Source organism: Babesia bovis, chromosome 1, assembly GCF_000165395.2.
Source record: "Babesia bovis T2Bo chromosome 1, whole genome shotgun sequence".
Lineage (NCBI taxonomy): Eukaryota > Apicomplexa > Aconoidasida > Piroplasmida > Babesiidae > Babesia > Babesia bovis.
In genome coordinates this window covers 87,541-105,520 of record NC_067396.1, presented here as the reverse complement: position 1 = coordinate 105,520, position 17,980 = coordinate 87,541, and the positions used below count along the sequence as shown (strand labels likewise).

The window sequence follows — 17,980 nt, the reverse complement described above, 5'->3', positions numbered from 1 at the left end:
AACGCGTGACCCTGAATTTTGGGGCCCAATCAAGGAGGTTAGTTTCTATGAGAAGAGCAACAACGGTAACAGGAAGTTAACACACGCACAAAAATAGAAAAACCAGCAACAGAGGTAGAAGCAATTGTTCAACAACGCCTCCTCCAGGCATTCCACAGTGAAATCAAAAATTAGACACTGGTTCAATTATTGATAGTACAACGGTTCATCGTCGTCGTCACTCAAATCACCGTATAGCATATCTAACTCGTCCTGGTAGTTCTTAGCACTAGTCACGTCATTAGGCTTCTTCTTAGAAAAGGTGGCCTGGCTCTGCTTAGCTTCCTTGGACTTGATGGCAGACTCAACCTTCCTCTTCAAAGTCTGCAGATCCCTAAGCTCCAATTTCTTCTCGCACGATTGGAACAAGGTATCCAGAAACTGCAGCCAAATCGCACTCTTAGCCTAATAACCATCACAAACACCAAACGGAAAACCCACTGAGCTCTGCTCTATCTTCTGCGATAGTTTCTTAGCTACTTCGTCACAGTCCTTTAGGCATTTCAGACTCACATGTGAAAGGGGGTCCGTAGGAACTGCAACCTATAATCAAAAATAAAACAAAACTTACTGACGGCAGTTATTGGATTCTGCGAAAACACGTCGTTACCGTGGTCAATGGCGTTACCACCAGACCTGCTTGGTACGCCAAACAAATCATCTACAAAATCGCGATCAGCAGACTCGCTCAGCCTGCGAAATACTCACAACAACAACACTCAACATACTTTTGAGCCTGGAGTTTAGCAGACAGAGAACTCACATCAACATTAGACGGAGCTGTAACACACTTCAACCAACATCAACATCATCAAACATACGCTGATCATCCTCAGAGTCAGTGTAAGCGTCCCAGCAGTCAAGCGTGTCGCTGTCTTCAGCCATGGTAATACCTATGGCACAAACACGGAGACTCGATACTACACAAATCAGCCTAGATTCTCTCAAAAACACAGAAGGAAACCCTCAAATGTACAAATAATATATAAACAAAGGATCCTACCTCATACATCGTGCCACAAGCGCCACGTGCAACAAACGGAACACATGGGGAGGCCGAGGCTACACATTGGCCTAAATGCGGCGCCCAGTAGTTTTTTAACACTTGCAATGTACTCACATTACTCTATGTATGTGTACCACAGAGGCAGAGCTGCCTGTATCTCTACGCTAAAACCTTATCTGTGTATGCCTTTCACGTTCACTTTAACCTGAGCCTGCCAATGTCGCCTCTAGAGCGTTACGGGGTCAATGTCTGCCCCGTTAACCTACTGAGGCCGACGATTCTACCTTCGGTGCCAACTAGCTCCCACAATGCCATTGTAGATGTTTACAACCATGCATTAGCTCAAAAGGATCAGGGATTCTACGCCACTCTTATGGAGGTGTATTCATTGAACGTGAATACAACTCCTAAGGTCTTAGATTACACTAGTTTATTATCGTTTTACAATAAATATGCTGGCATCATTAAACATACATTGTTGTCTCTGTGGTATATGAATGCCCATGGCTGCGTTCTGAGAACCACTAATACTCTGTATCGTTCGTTGCAGGATTCTCTGCACGGCATAGATGGAGGATGGGAGTCTACTCGTACCGCTTTGTTGTTTACTCTGGTATTGAGTGTGAGTGTATCTTATGTTTATGACATAGTGCTATAGCTAACCGGCATTATTAGTTGCTACCGTGCATCGGATTCCTCAGCAATGCAATGCATATACAGCATGTGCATTCTTTTAATATACAATACAGTTTTTGTTCTTATCCAAGATGGTTTCAACGCTTTAATAGTCTCCATAGTGCACCTGTGAGTGCTGCATCACGTTTGTATTGTACGTACATCAGGTCCACATTGATCCTAATAACCAGACGAAAACAGACACCATCAGATTTTGTTTGGTATGTAGTATATGGGAAATACAGCTATGTTCCAGTTTCGGATCGTTGGTCGTTAGATTTAGGGGGCTATTTATGTTGGCTACTATAATAGGTATCTTGGTTGGGTTGCATACTTAAATCACTTCAGCAATACTGGCATATGACAACCTGCACTTTAATCGCCACTGTTCAAAAACATTTTTTAATGGATTCTCTGCTGTAAGTTAACATTTAACTAGATAATAACGGCTTGCAGATGGATATTGGATGTGGATTCATGATAGTCCATTCAGGATCTATGCGTGCCTTAAGTAAAAGTAAGCTCTATAATAGGTCACTCAAATATTCGGTAGACAATATTCCTCGTGATATAACTAAAATCCTACGGCGTAATTTCCCTCTTATTCTACTTGGTATCCTAAGGCTTGTTTCTACTAGGGCAGTGAATTACAATGTCCCAGTGGAAGAATATGGTGTTCATTGGAATTTCTTTCTTGCCCTAGCTGTGGCAAAGATATGTGAGCTTATTACGTCGCAGTTTATTCACAAATGTGCAGCATCGGAGATCATTCTTTCCATTGTGCCCCCTAATTTTGTTGCATTAGTACCAGTGATGATTGGAACGTTTTACGAGATTGCCTTATGGTACTTTAATTTGGCTACCGTTCTACCAATGATCAAACGTGTTGGAATATTCAGTGCTAACAAGGAGGGTATTGTAGCCATTCCAAACAGTGTGACTTTGTTTTTGTTTGGCTACAGTGTGACCCAGTCTTGCAAATTTATATACGAAAAACGAGGACAAGCATATACTTTACTGCGCCTAAGCGTGTATGGCGAATTTCGATACAAACATTGATGTACAGAACATGGTTGTGCTGTGGGTTGGGATCGTATATGCTGTACCTTATCGGACTGCCTAGTTCTAGGACTCTGGTCAGTTTCTGGCGGTGATATATATGTTATTTCAGGGTAATGCCAGGTTCGTTCTAAACACTGGATGCGTATTCACTTGGGGTCTTTTCACCGTACTATTGGCGGAAATAATATTCGGTAAGAGTCTAAGCCTAACGTTGGCTATCGGGTACAGGTAACAGGATTGACTCTACAGTTTTAGATTGCATTGGAAGGCATTCATTCGTATTCTTCCTACTGGCCAACTTTATTACCGGGACTATAAACTTATGGGCACAACCCCTACTGCTGCCTATAGTATTCATGTACCCACTGTTGGTTATATACGGTATCATATGCTGCGTCGCTGTTTTGGTCATAGATCGCCACGGGCTAAAATTGCTATAACTCTAGACCATTTACCGCTACCGCCTTATCAACAAACTCAGTAGCATCGTCGTTTGTCAGTGTACATCCACGTGTGGCAAACTTTTTTATCATGAGGTCAGCTGCCATTTTTTGGAAGGTAACATATTCTTTAAGTATCTGTACGTTTATATAGTTTTTACATGTGCACCAACCATGTCGACGCTGTCGTCTATAAGGTCCATGTTAAATTTCTGGTTATCGTGAAATTGTGAAATGATTTTGGCAGTGATGCGATCCAGAGCCGGTCCATTTAACGTATTGGAGGGCATTAAATCTTGACAGCGTCTTTGTAAAGCATCCCTTTCTGCCAATAAACGTTCGTGTTCTGCTTTATTAGACACCTTTAGTTGAGCTATGGCATTCTGTTGCAATGTTATAGAAGCACATATAGACATACCCTAACATTGGTCATCAAATCTGCCTCATATCTGGCACATGCTTCGTAAGCATTTCTACGTTCCTGCTCAGCCTTATGTTGTTCATCCCTTGCTACTCGGACGGCATCTATGGCCAATTGTCTGTATTTCTTAACCAACACGTCAACTTGATCTAATACTTGTTGTTTCGCCGCTATAACTTCACGTTCATGTTGCCTCTTTAATAGTGCAATCTTTCTATCTAAGGCATCGTTTTGTGTATTCGATGTCTGTCCTATGGGTGTCACCGCTCTAGATCTCATCATTCTGAAACATATGAAATGTTTGGCATGTCATCTACCTAGTACACCTATTACTTGGTTCGGGGGCCGGTTGTCTAGTTGCATTAACACTGCTACAGCGACCCACTGAGCGTTGTCTAAGTGTATCTTGCTGCTCATTTGTAGGTCTGTTGGCTCTGATTTTGACATTGTTTTCCTGTTTCATCATGCGCATAGCCTTTCTATCAATCTCCAGTAGAGTATTCCTGAGCTGCCTTGTAGTTCTTGAATCACTAGCCTGTGTAAAAACGAAGTGTGGTCTGTTTGGAGATCTTCTGGCTGATCGCATCGTTGGCGTTATGGGCACGTCGAATACCAATCCTTTGCCAACCTTCACCCACCCATCTGGTAGCTCGTCATCTTTGGGAGTCGACTCGTATGCCGTGGTATCCCTGATTGACTCGTCGGTTGGAATTTCGATATTCTCTATTCGATTCATGCGTGTGCTTCTACTAGGTGAAACATCGCAGGAAGTGTGCACATCATCTTCAGTCTTAAAGTCATCCATTTTATGTACATATATCGTATATTATTCGAGTGTCAATGTTAGTCACGACACACTTGCAAAATGTGTATGTGTAACCTAAATTGGTGCCAGTGTGTTGCATCACACAACGGTTGATATAAGCCTTTGTAGCGCCTGCCACAAAGATTTAGCATTATATCCGCATTCAACAGTGTTACTCGTTTCATTCCTGTTTAAATTTTGCATTTTGGGCTGAATGTGTATGATACCTGCCCAGAAAGGCTCCCTAGTGTCTATACGCTGGCACAGTGCTTCTAGACTAGTTAAAAGTATCTTTGGTGACCACGGCCATTTATCATGGAGCACTTTATAATGAAAAGTTTCCCCGTTGAGTTCAATACTTGTGTTACCCATTGAACATGCTTTCCTATATATTTCCTTTGCTTCTTCTGGTGACGAGAATATTACCAACTTTTCTGTTGACATATCGAATTGGTGCGTATCGCTTTTGACCTTAGATATTGCAATAGGCGGGTCTGTAGTAAATAGAGGCGTGCCTTTGAACACAGACTGTCCATTATGCGTAGCGTGTATGAGTGCTTCAGACAACGGTAGTAATAACGGATCCGAATCACGGCTAGTGTTGTATAAATGTTGAATATAATCCGTCAGGGTTAATTCCTTTAGATGAGCTTCTATTCCCTGTTTCCGTAATTCTATGACGTGAGCTTCACATGCATTAGGATCCATGAAGTATAGTACAATGTTCGGCATCAAGTGCGTTATGTCCTCTGCATTATGGTTGCTGGTTACAGCTGAGGTGTTTACATCGCTACCATTGAACAGCTGTAGAAAGTCTTCAACAATCTGTGGCGGTTCCGGTGCAACCTTCCTATAGATCTCGCTATTTATTTGTATGTCATTTTGTTTCAACGTCTTCTGCAACTCATTCGATGGATAATGCGATACTAAGAGCATCCCCTTTGAGTCTACTGCCACGAATATTGGTACATTCATGAGGTTATTATATAGCAATATCCTTGTATTCTTGCGATGTAAGTAGACCAGCGGATTTAGCCAATTTGGTATAGTTCCAACCTGTAAGTGTAAGGCACTACCGATTTTCCTTCCATTGCTTCCAACGTAAATACCGCCATTACCATGTCTAAGTGATTCCACGTCATGGAAGGCTGCTGCGCAGAAGCACAACAGTACTACAAATGGTACCATTAACTTTAGAAAGATTAATATTTGATGTTATTCTTTTTAAAAGTTAGATTGTATCTGCGATACACTGTGTGACTTGTACACACCGAGTATCTAGGGGAAATGTGTAGCAAAACATCCAAATACGTCACAAAAGAGTAAGAATGACAGCGTAAATTGTAAACTAAATGATCGGTAGATTCCCGCCATTCACTTAGTAATGGTAACCATCTTCCTTGAAGGGACCTTCTGGTTTGATACCAAGGTATGCACATTGCTTAGCAGTGGGTACAGTGAGCTTGACGTTAAGCGCCTTGAGGTGGTACCTTGCAACAGTCTCGTCCAGAGTCTTGGGCAATTTGTTAATGCACTTTCCGTAGGTGTCGTTGTCCCTGTTCTTCCACAACTCCAAGAGGCATAGAGCCTGGTCTGTGAAAGAGGCAGACATGACAAAGGCCGGATGACCATTGGCACATCCAAGGTTGTAGAGCCTACCGAAAGCTAGAATAATAACTCCCTTGCCTGTGTCAGGGAACTTGAAGTAGTCTGAGCCGGGTTTGATGTTAGTGATTTCGAGTCCAGGTACTTTGTGAAGCTCGGCCATTTGGATTTCTTGGTCACCCTGACCGATGTTACCCAAAATAGCGTTGTTCTTCATGCGTTTCATGTGTTCTACGGTAATGTTGTCGATACCACCAGTGCATGATATGAAGATGTCAGCGGTCTCAAGAACATCTTCCAAAAGAACGACATCGAAGCCTTCCATAGCAGCCTGAAGGGCACAGATGGGATCGATTTCGGTAATTTTGACTTTAGCACCTTGGCCTCTGAATCCCTGGGCAACACCCTTACCGACATTACCGTAACCTATAACAACTACGGTCTTACCACCAATCAGGAAACCATCACCACCATTGAAAAATCCGTGGATTCCAGAGTGGCGGCATCCGTAGATGTTGTCATACTTCTGTTTGGTGACACAGTCATTGGTACTCATGACGGGGAATAAGAGTCCCTCAGCTCTCCAGAACTTGCGGAAATGAGTGACACCACTAGTGGTTTCCTCGGAGAGACCCACTACCTGGTTTGCCAATTTCTCCCAGAAGTAACCTTCCTTTGTAACCAATGTGTTGAGGAACGTTACAAGACATTGGATGTCACGGTCGTTTTCATCAAAGTCCTTAGGGTTCAACAAGCTACCGTCCTTAGCATGCCTTCTTTCCAAGTCCAAACCGTACTTGATCATGGTGTAAGCACTGCAACCATCATCAACGATGAGTTGGGGACCATCAGCATTTGGCCATCTAAGAGACTGGTACACACACCACCAGTATTCTTCCACAGTTTCACCTGCATGCTTTAAGGTTGCATAAAAGCATACTTACCCTTCCATGCGAAAATAGTTGTCTCATCGTGATGGAAGGCTTTCAATGCGGCACAAATACCATCATGGGCAGAGAATGGGTTAGACGAAGCCCACCTAACGGTAGCTCCAAGTCTGTTCAAAGTCCTGATGAGACAGCCAACTTCACCAGTAAGATGTAGCACACCAGATACACGCACACCCTTCAAAGGTTTAGAAGCTTCTTCAACTTCCAGCAATGAGTTCAAACCGGGGGATTCTTCCATACGAAGCTTAAGCAATATCTTTCCGAATTCACTCTGGGTTATGTCCTTGCACACTCCCTCAGTGCGAGGGGTAAGATTGTTCCACAAGTCACTCATCTTCTGTGTTAATATAGTAAGAAAATATGCGTGTCAACCGGATTTTGTTGTTTTAGGGTGTTGAGTGTATAGAATGGCACAGCTAGTGTGGCGACTAGCAGCATTTGGTTTTATTCTGCGACCCCCACCCTAGCGTTATTTTCTCTCCTTTGCGCCTGGCGTTTAATTTTATTTAATTTACTGCGATAATTTTTGTACATGAATTCCTTGTATTCTGGCCAGTCTTCTTCGCCGACTTCCATGTGACAAAAATGCGATTTTTTGATTAACTTTGATATGTTTGACAGATCTTTGCATAAAAGATCTTTGTATTCCAATGTTTTTCTACTCAATTGTGGCGCTTCATATGTTTCTGAATCGTCAGATTCTTCATAACTTGAACTTTCGCTCTGTTCGTCAGCTTCGATCGTATTAACCTTGTCTATTTTCTTGTTAGCATCTAATCTTCCTAGAATCCTTTCCAACCATGTTGGCCCGTTGTCATTTTGCGTGGTTGTGATATCATTTTCTTCATTAATATCACTTGCTTCTTGCTGTATCCTGGTTCTGATAGAGTGGATGTTTTCGTCAATTTTCGCGGATCCCATTTTTAATACTTAAAAATATGCATAAATCTTCTATCACAGCGGAACTTAATTAAAATATAGACACTGGAAAGATAGATAACGTTCTGTTAATGCCTGCCCCCGACGCAAGCAAGTTTCCTTTTGGTAGGGGTGTGCAATATTGTTATTATGGTTTTACCTCTTCGTATCACAATTATTACATTCGTATACTAGTTATGGAATACATGTGTAACAGTCTGATGCGTCATCTGATCTTGGTAAAATATAGTCATCCCAGTGTGGTACAATGTTAGTGGATCAGAATCTTGCTTTTTATAATATAGTGTATTGTCTATTTAGGTAGATATAAGCTTAATAACCTTCCGCAAGTAACATAGAAATTTTTTATTATATTGTATAACATCTCTGTTAACTGTGGTGACACTAATTATGCAACATTTAGTGACAATGGTTTTCTTCAAATTACGTTTAATATTGATAGTCATTGCATAAGTGAATTTTAAAACAGTGGCGCACTTTTGTTATGTTAAAAGGTATTTTTAAAAAATATTATATCTTAGATGTTATATGCTGGCACTCATCATGTTTTTAAACATAGAATCCATACCATGAAATATATTTACATATCTCAGTTTTTACTGTCCCTTCGGGTATATGTTGTTGATATACAGGGCTTTGCCATAAAAATAAGCGTTAGCATCTATCCATATAATAAATTGGAGCAACTATGATGTCAGTGACCAAAGATGTATGTGTCATGAATAAAATACAAGGCAAAATATTATACATTGTTGATGCCTTACGTCAATTTTCACTTTAAAATCTTTTATTATCAGTGATTTCAAGCGGCAAGTACTGTCACACAATCTGTGTTCTTATTATTCATCCTTTTTTCCCAGCATACATGAACAAAAGAATGGTGCATATCGTCATTAGTATAATAAGAACAATCAGTATCTGCACAAACCGTTCGCGAAGGACACCTTTTGCGATTTGCTTTAATGTGGCATTTGCGTGCTCCAAATTCTCATCAACAGCGTTGATCGTCTTGCCAACGCGGTTTAGATTCTCAGTTTGTCGTTCTAAATCTTGAGTTACTTCTACTCCAATCTTTTCAGACGTTATAGTGAGGTTTCGGATTCGGTTTATAGCACCCTGCAAAGATATGAACTCGTGGTATATAGTTAAAACGTACTTGTGTTTTATCCTGGATATCATCTCCCCATGCGATAAGTTTCTCTGTGTTTGTAAGATTACCTGAAGTTTTGATTTTTTCAAAATTGCTCATTTCATTCTTCTCTACTATTGTACGCAGCTGTTCAAGATTTTCCTTAAGTTCATTTAACTTTTCTTGTTTCTCACGCAAACGAGACAAGTGCGTTTGTTTTGTTTGCACTTTCAGCCCCTCTATTTCATGCTGGTAATTGATTTCTGCTACCTTTGCCCTTTCAAAAAGAAGCAAAGCTTCACTAAAGCGGTCGTTTTGTTGTTGTTCATTAAGCGACTCGAATCTGTGCAACGAAGTACGAAGCTGTAACAACAGCCTGTCTAACTCATCTTCACATTGATAAACTGCCATTTTTGTAAACCTTGTTGACCATTATGGTCGTATCCCAGGGATCACAGTTACACACTGGCAAAATCAGGGCTGCCTATATGTCTTTTTGCCTTCTACGTATGCGAAACTTGTTTATTTATAATTTAAAAGTTTAACTATTGAGCCAGCAGAACTATGTGCGATATGTTTATTGATCCAATTTTATAATTAGATGTGTGGGACTCCACACATTGAATGCTCTTGTCCTGCTATCACGTCTCATTTAAAGCTTTTAAATTATACCTGGTAGTATTATTTGCTCCTGTGATACCACCCATATGCGTATGTGCTTACGTACAACAATGAATCTGTGTAGATCTGCGCGCTTTTTATAGGTATGCCAATTGACTATTCTAAATGGGACAATCTAGAGTTGTCCGATTCAGATGATGATCGCAAGCCAAATGTCATCAAGCTTGATGGCTCTCAACGTGTCCAATTGGGTAGAAATGGGTATAACATTGTATCCAATTCCCCGAAGGTTAATACATCACATGATCTAGTGGCGTTATCCAAGTTCTGGAAGAAACATGTTGAAAATGGCTCTGTAGTCGAACGATCCCATGTGTTTTCGCAAAGTCGCTATGAAATATGTCTTTTGATCGCTGTGCGAGAAGAGCAGAATGCAAAGTTTGACGTCGTTGTAACTAAATCCAGATTAAAGATTCTCCGCTCAGGTGTTGAAATTTTTAACCGTGAGTTTTATGCAACTGTTAAAGATACAGATGATTGTGTAATTTGGAGAATAGTACGCCAGAATGTTGATTGGAAGGCCATTGAGGCTTGGTGCAATTCTTCCCAAACCCAGAATTCCGACAAGGAAATCACCTTTACTGAATTCTATCAGCAGTCTTTCATAGAAATAGAGCTCACTAAGGAAAATAGTATTGCCGATTGCTTCATATGGTGGCCCAAAGCGTTCAAGGTGAGTAGTTTCTCTGTAATGCATTGTCTCTTCTGGTTAGGTTTGCTTGTCTTATGCCTCAGCAATAACAATATGGATAGCCAATACATTAGATAACGTGCGATTTAACATTTGTGTAAACAAGGTAATCATGTTTTTCAGGATGATGAAAAGTCGATAAAGTTTGTCAGCAAAGGAGGCCAAACATTTATGGAGTCTTGGAACCAAGCACATGAAGCGTTTAGAGAGCGCGTTAAAAACTTTGAAAAAGTTAACTTATGACATTAGCATTTTATTGATTGTTCTCCATGTGTTATCGTTTCCCGTGCATAGAATTATCCTTTCCAGCATATTCATCATTTTTACATCTTGTACCATTGCATCCATCGAATCGAAATCACGTGCTCCTTCTAATTCAACTGGGATTAATAATGACTTCCAGTTTTTTAAAGAGAGCTCTTTTCCTATATTTATTAGATTCCCATATGTTACTACATTTACATGCGGTAGATAGTTCTTTATACGAAAGACCTTATAATCCTTATCGTCATTTGGATATGGGTCACTATCCATATCGTGTGGTATTATCTCTGGATTAAATTTTGCGATGCGTGATAACACGACTTGTCTATGTAGCGTCCCTTCGTCGTGGAAATAGACGCAATTACAATTTATTTTAGTCCAATCTGCAACACGATGAACCCCTACAGAAGCATCGAGGTGTATAGGTTATTCAAAACCGTGGAAATATAATACAGTGGCATGCAATGGCAATATCAATACACAGGTCTAAATACTGACTAAAGGTATACCGTAAATACTCACCTCCGGAATAAAGAACTATATGTTGGTACTTCTCATTCTGTATTTTAAGCTTATGAATATCGATCAACGTTTGTTTAGTTGGCGGTTTTATGTAGCTAACGTTCCCAAGTGTATTAATTAACGATTTGAATGTAGCATTTGTATTCAATTTCATTTTTATGGCACTAAAGGCAGCATTTGTAAAGCATCACATGTGTAGACCGAGATTCTATGTAGTACAATGGCTTGCTTATTACTATAAATCTCCATGTATAACATCAAGAATCTTGTATTTTATCATTTAAACACATATAATGTTAGAAGGTTCAGTGTATGGCGACAATTGTCACCAGTGTGTGACCTGTCTACCGAAGTCTCCGCGGTGTTGAATCACGCGAGCGAGCTTGCAAAACGATCAGGATCAGGGTCTATAGAGAGTGAATTTATAGTGAAGTCACTGCTTGACAGTTGTTCTTCCTATCGAAAATGGCTTCGTACTATTCGTTTGTCACCGGGGCCCATTGCCACTGAATTAGATGATTTCATAAAAAGACGACGTTACACTAATGGAGAAGAGCGGGTGGGACGAAGCAGCCAATCTGCTATTCTATATGCTCAATCATTAGCTCTGTCACGAAGTAAACCAGTAGGGATCCTTGAACTTTCGGAAGCACTGTTAAAGTACGATGACTTCTTGCGTGGAATCCACCAACGCAGTGATGCCGGAAAACCAAAGGTGGATCAAAATGCTGTTGAAGAATGTCTGTACAATCTGACAGAAGCAGCGAAAAATGGCAGTGGTAACGTTTTTGTTGGCCGTGAGAATGAGCTAGAACGTCTTAAGGGTAGTCTCAATCGCATGAGGAAGAATAATGTCTTATTAATCGGTGAGCCCGGTGTGGGCAAAACAGCTTTAGTGGAGCGTTTGGCCGTCGATATGCTACTTGAGGATCCCAATATCACCGTATATAGCCTCGACCTCTGTAGGTTGTACTCTGGCCAGGGAACACGTGGTGAATTGGAGGCTAAATTGAAATCAATATTCGATACAGTGAAAAACGGAAAAAGCATATTATTTATTGATGAAATACACCATCTGATTCAAAATCAAGAGAATGGAGTGAATGTGACTAATCTTCTTAAGCCCATTATGACTTCGACTCTTGTAAAAATCATAGGATCGACCACCGCAAAGGAGTACCATCAATATTTTAGGCGTGACCGTGCATTTGAGCGGCGTTTTGAAATTCTACGTTTACATGAGAACAGTGCAGATGAAACTCTAGCTATTTTGCATGGATCAAGGCCATCATTGGAAGATTACCATGGAGTCAAAATTACTGACGACGCATTGGTGGCATCAGTGGAATTATCTACGAGGTTTATACCGAATCGTTATTTGCCAGACAAAGCAATAGATTTGCTAGATGAGGCTGCCATGTTATCTAAGCGCAAGCGTTCATGCTCCAATGATTTATTTGAATTGCTACGACATAAAACCGGGATAATATCAGCGCTATTGCGTGGTAAATCTGGAAATGATCAACTAAATCGAGTGCTATCAGAAATAGAAAGCATGGAATCACGATACAAATCACTGCACGGCAAGTTACGGGATGTGCAGCAACAGCAGCAAAACCATGAAAAGAATGGTAATCTCACGAAGGCATCCGAGCTAAAGAACCATAAAATTCCTGAAATCATTAGATTAATTGTCCAATTGCAAAGTGATATTAAAATGGTAATAAACAAAACCATTGAGGATTCTAAAGACATGTTACCAGTGGATATGTTGAATGATGGCAACACTGGCGTGTCTCCAGCGTCTGACCCGGATGTATTCAGTGGAGTCTATGTAGACAGGATAGATATCGCATCTGCTCTAAGTCAAAGTACAGGTATACCTGTATCTGTTGTGTTGCGATCGCAAATGGGCCATTATGAACAGGCAGTTCAACAATTGTCCAACATAGTGTTAGGGCAAAACGAGGCTGTGTATAAAACACTACTCCACATATACATGTATAGCAGTTCTATTGCTTCGGGAAGAAAGATCGGGGCTGCATTGTATTATGTAGGCCCACCTGGAGTAGGTAAGCGATTGCTCCTTAACCACGTTTCGCGTATGTTTGGCATGGCTCTGAAGTACATTTGCGGCAGTAACCTAGTGTCATCGAATGCAACCAATATACTAGTTGGGTCCCCTCCTGGATATATTGGACATAGGGAAGGTGGCATGCTTTGTGAATGGATTAAAGATCACCCTTATGGCATAGTGGCATTCGAAGATGCCCATTTACTCCATGTCAATGTAGTCAATCTGTTAATAGGGGCTATTGACAACGGATTTTTAGTGGACAATCAAGGAGATCAATGCAATTTGCGCCAATGCTTTTTCGTTTTTGTCAGTAATGACCATGAGCAACTATCTCCACTTATCAAGCAAAATGCTGATGATGTAATATCATTCGAACCGTTGTCCAAAGAGAGCGTAGAAAGGATCATATGTAAAGAATTGGCCAGCATCGATGTAGTTAAACTGAGAGCGTCGAAAGCGGCGCTTGAACACTTATATCACTTGGCCATAGGCACCAAATCCATACCAAACCTAATATACCGTACATTGGGGAGCAGCATAGCCAATTTAGTGGTAAGTGGCAGAGTGCCAATAGGAGCGTCAGGTGAACTGATCATGAAAAGCGAAGTTAATTTGCATTGCAACCACTCAATACACATATGTGACGATATGGTGTTGGTTCGCGATGTATAACAAAAATATTGAGATTAATTTTTTAAATGAAGTTATCATTAATGCCTTCTGGCTATTCTCGCCCATACACCGCTGTACTGGGATCTCCTGTGATGGCAGTAGTCCATAAGAACATCTACCCTATTATAGAATGAGTGATGCCAGGGTACATGTCGTAGCCGGGAAACACTGTCTATTCTAACCACTTACCATTCATGTCTTCTTGGATTGGTAAACACGGACCATACAGCAGCCGAAAAGAGCATATAGCCTCCAGCTACCATCATAGCCCCTGTAAAGTGTTAATAAGCGCAATGTCATCAAATGTAACAGTTACACATAGTTACGGGCAAGGAAAACATACCTTTTACCTGTTCCTTAGAAAAGGATCTCTTTTGTTTTTCGTGATGTGACATATTTATTCAGAATTATATTATTATGTGTATTAATTACATTAGACATACATATCGTCATTAATGAAGATTGGGCTTAAGGTTGTATAGAGTTGTGATGTCGCGTGACAGTATAACAACCGTAGGTAATGGACAGGCATTTCAATTATTTGCAACATTTGCTAATATTTCTTAAGTTATACTGGTTTAACATATGATTTATATGTTACACACTAAGCGCAACGACATCAGTTGAATCGAAAACGACGCTACATTCCAAAACAAAATGTGTATGAATACAAAGAGGTTAAACTTTAATTAGACATTTTTTCAATGTTTCAACGGCAATACTTTTAATAGCCGTTTAGACTGCATTTGTGCGGATTATTTTGAGTTATTCATTTGTGTAGAGACTTAGAACTCGAAGTCAAAGTCATCGTCTAAGCTGGTGACTTTGGGGGCTTTGCGGGAAGCAGCTTCAGGCTTGTCCTCAATGGCCTTAGTAGATTTCTCAGAGTGCTCTTCGGCCTTGGGGGCAGGCTTTTCGCTCAAGTTGTTCCAGGTGCCCTGGACCTTGCTGATAATTTCGTCACATTGCTCCTTGTCAATGTTTTTGCAAACGAAGTTCTCGATCTTGTAGTCAGCGGGGATCCTGAGTTTGGCTTTTTCGAAGAGTTTGAGCCACATGTTGAAGTAGACGGGTGAAAGGGCAACACGGAGGTTCATTGGGAGAGCAAGCATAGCCTTCTCGTTCAACTTTTCAATGTGTGGCAAGGCGTGTTTCAATCCAGCCTTAAGAAGGTTCTTGACGTAAGAGATGAGCATCTCTTTCATGGTACCCTTAGTCTCATGCCATGCCTTGGTGGCCATCTTCTTAAGCTCATCCAAAAACTTGGCACCAGTGGATTTGCCATCACCACGTTGCATAGTCTGCATGAAGGAGATGAAGCTGTTGATGTGCTCTGGGTTCTCGTAGTTAAGACCCTGCTTTTCGAGCAAGCTCAACATCTCAGAAACAACAGACTCAATGGCATCCTCGCTCAATTCAGTGAAAGCAGAAGCCCTAAGAGCGGCGTCCATCTCATCGGCTGCACATGTATAAAGCGGGTATTAGACTTAAATGATCACATAGTAGGGTACCAACCTGCCCATGTGGACCACGTTACATACAAATTCCAGCATTCAGAATTTACAGAAAAATGCACATAACCAACAAAAACATATACGCCACACTATTTATAGAAACATTTGACCACAGCGTCCGAGGAATCACCGTATTAACAACGCTACCATATGATTCATGAGTATGGCAATTTCAAATCGGATTCCTCATGATGTAGATATTTTATAATAACTTACCTTCAGCCTTGGTCATGGTAGGAGCCAAGGTAGAGTGGTGGTTGACATGTGTACGAGCCAAGGCAACACCGCTTAGGGGAGCGGCGGCCAAAAGACCTGCGAGGACGGCGCGATTGAGCTTCATTTTGATTGAGGATTTAAAGGGATATTAAAATATTGTTAAAGAATATAATATGCAACGTGCACTCTGTTTAGAGTTAATAGTGATGGGCTTCTTAGCATATTAGGTGCTGATGTCGCTAGCACCCATCTGCATTGGAAAAGGCGTGCACATGTAACGACATCTCGATTGAATAGGGTGGAATGGTTCGTTCCCTAATGTAGTTGTTGTGCTTTTGCTGGTTAAACTATTTTATAATTCCTATTTGTAAATTATTTGCACTATTAGTCGCCACTGTTACACCCATTTTACAAAGAAGGCAACATCCAAACCATATTAACTGCGATTCCATTGACCTTCTACATCGTAAAGAGTGTGTAATTAGTGTATTAATTCTCATAGGTGTATTAATGTATGTTTGGGTCTTAATTCCTTTATTTAATGCTATCATATCGAGGAATACATACGCACTGGTACCCACCAATTCTTGAATCTATAGCACATGCACACCTGGATAAGTGTATAAAGTATTATTCAAGTATCAAACTTAACCTTTTATGTGACACTGTTTGCTGAATACATGCTTATGTTTTATTCACGGTCATTCCACTCCTGTGGTAGGTGCCATCTAAACGTGGAATTGCTATAGCACTTATGAAGTCTATGATAAGTGTATTTATTGTAATTAGAGTTCTGTCTAAAGCTGCCATTGGTTTATTGGTTTCCTGCTTCATTCGTTATGCCGCTGTAACTGATTGTTCTTGTATGTATATGTTAACGTTAAAGTAACTTCTATTCGCTCTTTATTTGTGAACTATGTATATATCTGCGAGTTTAACTCGTTGTATAACCGCAATAATCTCATCATATACCGCACAATGTTTATAAATATCTGACAAAGGGTACAATTATTGAGTGTTATTTGTGTTGTCTCTTGAGGCTGCGTATATGATGATTGTAACCTTCCCGTAACAATTTTTATTGTAAATAATGGGTATTTTCACCTAATAAGTTTTCTCCTGAATAATGGCATCTTTGTGCCTTATTCATCCTTTGATGATCAGAATTCAAAGATACTCATATCTTCTTCGGTGATATTGTCATCAGAGCCTTCGACTTCGTCTTCAGCTGCTTCTTCCATACCTCTTAGTCGACCTTTCTCATATGAAATTGCTTCTTCCTCCTGGCTTTTAATGCGGCGGAGTATACCATCACACTGAGCCTTGGTCATTGCTTTGCATACAAATCTCTCTGGGCCAAAGCCCTCTGGCAACTCTATTTTAAACTTTTCAAACAGCTGCTGCCATAGGTTGTAAGCCATGGGGGCATATGTGATTCTTACGTCAATAGGAATTTTTTGCATTGCATTTTCGTATGCCTCCTCAAAGACTGGCAGCCCCTTTTGTAAGAACGCCGTAATCATGAATTTGACAGCTTCTTTAATAGCTCCCTTTGCATGCTTCTGAGCATATTCTTTTGTTGACTTCAGCAAGCTCGCGCCACCTTTCTTCAACATATTCAAAAAGCGACTGGCCTTGCTTTGGGGTGCTACTTCACCAGCTGTAACAGTCTCGAGAAACGATGCAAGCATTTTCATGTCATCGTGGTTTTGAAAGTCAAAGCCTTCTCTCTCTAGGAAGTTGACGAAGGTTTTCGCCACTTCATGGGCACCCGCTTCATGAGCTGCTTGCCTACGTAGTGCTCTGTCTTCGTCGTAGAAATCATCTCTTGAATAACCTAAACATTTATAAGCTTCATATTAACGTATATATCTGATAATATAAGTTCATGCATAAATAATTTGATGTAAAACAACTGAATCACGGATTATTTACCACAACCGTGTTACTTATGTTATCAACCTATGATTACAGTAAAAGTAAATAAGCTAACCGTTTCTGTAGCCATCATGCAAATTTATGCGTTGTAAACGTGACGCTATTGATGCACCTCTGACAACACTAAAAGGTATGAGAAGTATGGAGGTAATGAGTGCCATTGAGATTTTTTCCATTTTGAAATAAAGATCTTAAATGCAAATTAAGTGAATATAGTACTTTGCTGTGCATGATATATGGCATGATAAGTTTGTAAGGCGAATCCTGACGCAAAAACTGATTTGTCACTGTGCATTGTTCAGACACAACGGCACATGTGCATTCCAAAATAACA

General features: G+C 40.5%; 12 protein-coding genes across 12 annotated transcripts; 3 read left to right on the top strand and 9 right to left on the bottom strand.

The window, feature by feature from the left end:
• Positions 1–179: 179 nt before the first annotated feature.
• Positions 180–1,018, bottom strand: BBOV_I001790 (Translation initiation factor eIF3 subunit family protein). The gene is made up of 5 exons (XM_001608781.2): positions 861–1,018; positions 768–819; positions 611–732; positions 481–575; positions 180–444 (listed from the first exon to the last, which is right to left on the bottom strand). The coding sequence occupies exons 1-5, from the start codon at positions 922–924 to the stop codon at positions 187–189; spliced, it is 591 nt and encodes a 196-aa protein (XP_001608831.1). The 5' UTR covers positions 925–1,018; the 3' UTR covers positions 180–186.
• Positions 1,019–1,155: 137 nt separating this feature from the next.
• On the top strand, positions 1,156–3,224 carry BBOV_I001780 (GWT1 phosphatidylinositol glycan class W domain containing protein). The gene is made up of 10 exons (XM_051767374.1): positions 1,156–1,667; positions 1,704–1,849; positions 1,888–1,941; positions 1,977–2,032; positions 2,069–2,139; positions 2,177–2,237; positions 2,274–2,751; positions 2,787–2,856; positions 2,892–2,973; positions 3,011–3,224. Exons 1-10 carry the CDS (start codon positions 1,263–1,265, stop codon positions 3,220–3,222), a joined length of 1,635 nt encoding a protein of 544 aa, XP_051622962.1. The 5' UTR covers positions 1,156–1,262; the 3' UTR covers positions 3,223–3,224.
• Positions 3,215–4,491, bottom strand: BBOV_I001760 (uncharacterized protein). Its single transcript, XM_001608779.2, has 4 exons — positions 3,961–4,491; positions 3,641–3,926; positions 3,396–3,605; positions 3,215–3,360 (listed from the first exon to the last, which is right to left on the bottom strand). Exons 1-4 carry the CDS (start codon positions 4,446–4,448, stop codon positions 3,217–3,219), a joined length of 1,128 nt encoding a protein of 375 aa, XP_001608829.2. The 5' UTR covers positions 4,449–4,491; the 3' UTR covers positions 3,215–3,216.
• A 31-nt stretch (positions 4,492–4,522) lies between these two features.
• BBOV_I001750 (uncharacterized protein) lies at positions 4,523–5,658 on the bottom strand. Its single transcript, XM_001608777.2, has one exon. It carries the CDS (start codon positions 5,634–5,636, stop codon positions 4,548–4,550), a length of 1,089 nt encoding a protein of 362 aa, XP_001608827.2. The 5' UTR covers positions 5,637–5,658; the 3' UTR covers positions 4,523–4,547.
• Positions 5,659–5,664: 6 nt separating this feature from the next.
• BBOV_I001740 (S-adenosyl-L-homocysteine hydrolase family protein) lies at positions 5,665–7,412 on the bottom strand. The gene is made up of 2 exons (XM_001608776.2): positions 6,998–7,412; positions 5,665–6,962 (listed from the first exon to the last, which is right to left on the bottom strand). Exons 1-2 carry the CDS (start codon positions 7,335–7,337, stop codon positions 5,827–5,829), a joined length of 1,476 nt encoding a protein of 491 aa, XP_001608826.1. The 5' UTR covers positions 7,338–7,412; the 3' UTR covers positions 5,665–5,826.
• Positions 7,413–7,420: 8 nt separating this feature from the next.
• BBOV_I001730 (uncharacterized protein) lies at positions 7,421–7,959 on the bottom strand. The gene has a single exon (XM_001608775.2). The coding sequence runs from the start codon at positions 7,922–7,924 to the stop codon at positions 7,448–7,450; it is 477 nt and encodes a 158-aa protein (XP_001608825.1). The 5' UTR covers positions 7,925–7,959; the 3' UTR covers positions 7,421–7,447.
• Positions 7,960–8,762: 803 nt separating this feature from the next.
• On the bottom strand, positions 8,763–9,626 carry BBOV_I001720 (Snare region anchored in the vesicle membrane C-terminus family protein). Its single transcript, XM_001608774.2, has 2 exons — positions 9,099–9,626; positions 8,763–9,058 (listed from the first exon to the last, which is right to left on the bottom strand). The coding sequence occupies exons 1-2, from the start codon at positions 9,480–9,482 to the stop codon at positions 8,786–8,788; spliced, it is 657 nt and encodes a 218-aa protein (XP_001608824.1). The 5' UTR covers positions 9,483–9,626; the 3' UTR covers positions 8,763–8,785.
• A 128-nt stretch (positions 9,627–9,754) lies between these two features.
• Positions 9,755–10,687, top strand: BBOV_I001710 (uncharacterized protein). Its single transcript, XM_001608773.2, has 2 exons — positions 9,755–10,425; positions 10,567–10,687. Exons 1-2 carry the CDS (start codon positions 9,838–9,840, stop codon positions 10,684–10,686), a joined length of 708 nt encoding a protein of 235 aa, XP_001608823.1. The 5' UTR covers positions 9,755–9,837; the 3' UTR covers position 10,687.
• Positions 10,688–11,467: 780 nt separating this feature from the next.
• On the top strand, positions 11,468–14,023 carry BBOV_I001700 (putative chaperone clpB). The gene has a single exon (XM_001608772.2). It carries the CDS (start codon positions 11,477–11,479, stop codon positions 13,976–13,978), a length of 2,502 nt encoding a protein of 833 aa, XP_001608822.1. The 5' UTR covers positions 11,468–11,476; the 3' UTR covers positions 13,979–14,023.
• Positions 14,016–14,408, bottom strand: BBOV_I001690 (putative integral membrane protein). Its single transcript, XM_051767504.1, has 3 exons — positions 14,322–14,408; positions 14,168–14,249; positions 14,016–14,098 (listed from the first exon to the last, which is right to left on the bottom strand). Exons 1-3 carry the CDS (start codon positions 14,371–14,373, stop codon positions 14,017–14,019), a joined length of 216 nt encoding a protein of 71 aa, XP_051622961.1. The 5' UTR covers positions 14,374–14,408; the 3' UTR covers position 14,016.
• Positions 14,409–14,641: 233 nt separating this feature from the next.
• Positions 14,642–15,896, bottom strand: BBOV_I001680 (uncharacterized protein). Its single transcript, XM_001608770.1, has 2 exons — positions 15,709–15,896; positions 14,642–15,437 (listed from the first exon to the last, which is right to left on the bottom strand). The coding sequence occupies exons 1-2, from the start codon at positions 15,830–15,832 to the stop codon at positions 14,764–14,766; spliced, it is 798 nt and encodes a 265-aa protein (XP_001608820.1). The 5' UTR covers positions 15,833–15,896; the 3' UTR covers positions 14,642–14,763.
• Positions 15,897–16,730: 834 nt separating this feature from the next.
• On the bottom strand, positions 16,731–17,860 carry BBOV_I001670 (uncharacterized protein). The gene is made up of 2 exons (XM_001608769.2): positions 17,702–17,860; positions 16,731–17,545 (listed from the first exon to the last, which is right to left on the bottom strand). The coding sequence occupies exons 1-2, from the start codon at positions 17,820–17,822 to the stop codon at positions 16,869–16,871; spliced, it is 798 nt and encodes a 265-aa protein (XP_001608819.1). The 5' UTR covers positions 17,823–17,860; the 3' UTR covers positions 16,731–16,868.
• Between the last annotated feature and the right edge of the window lie 120 nt (positions 17,861–17,980).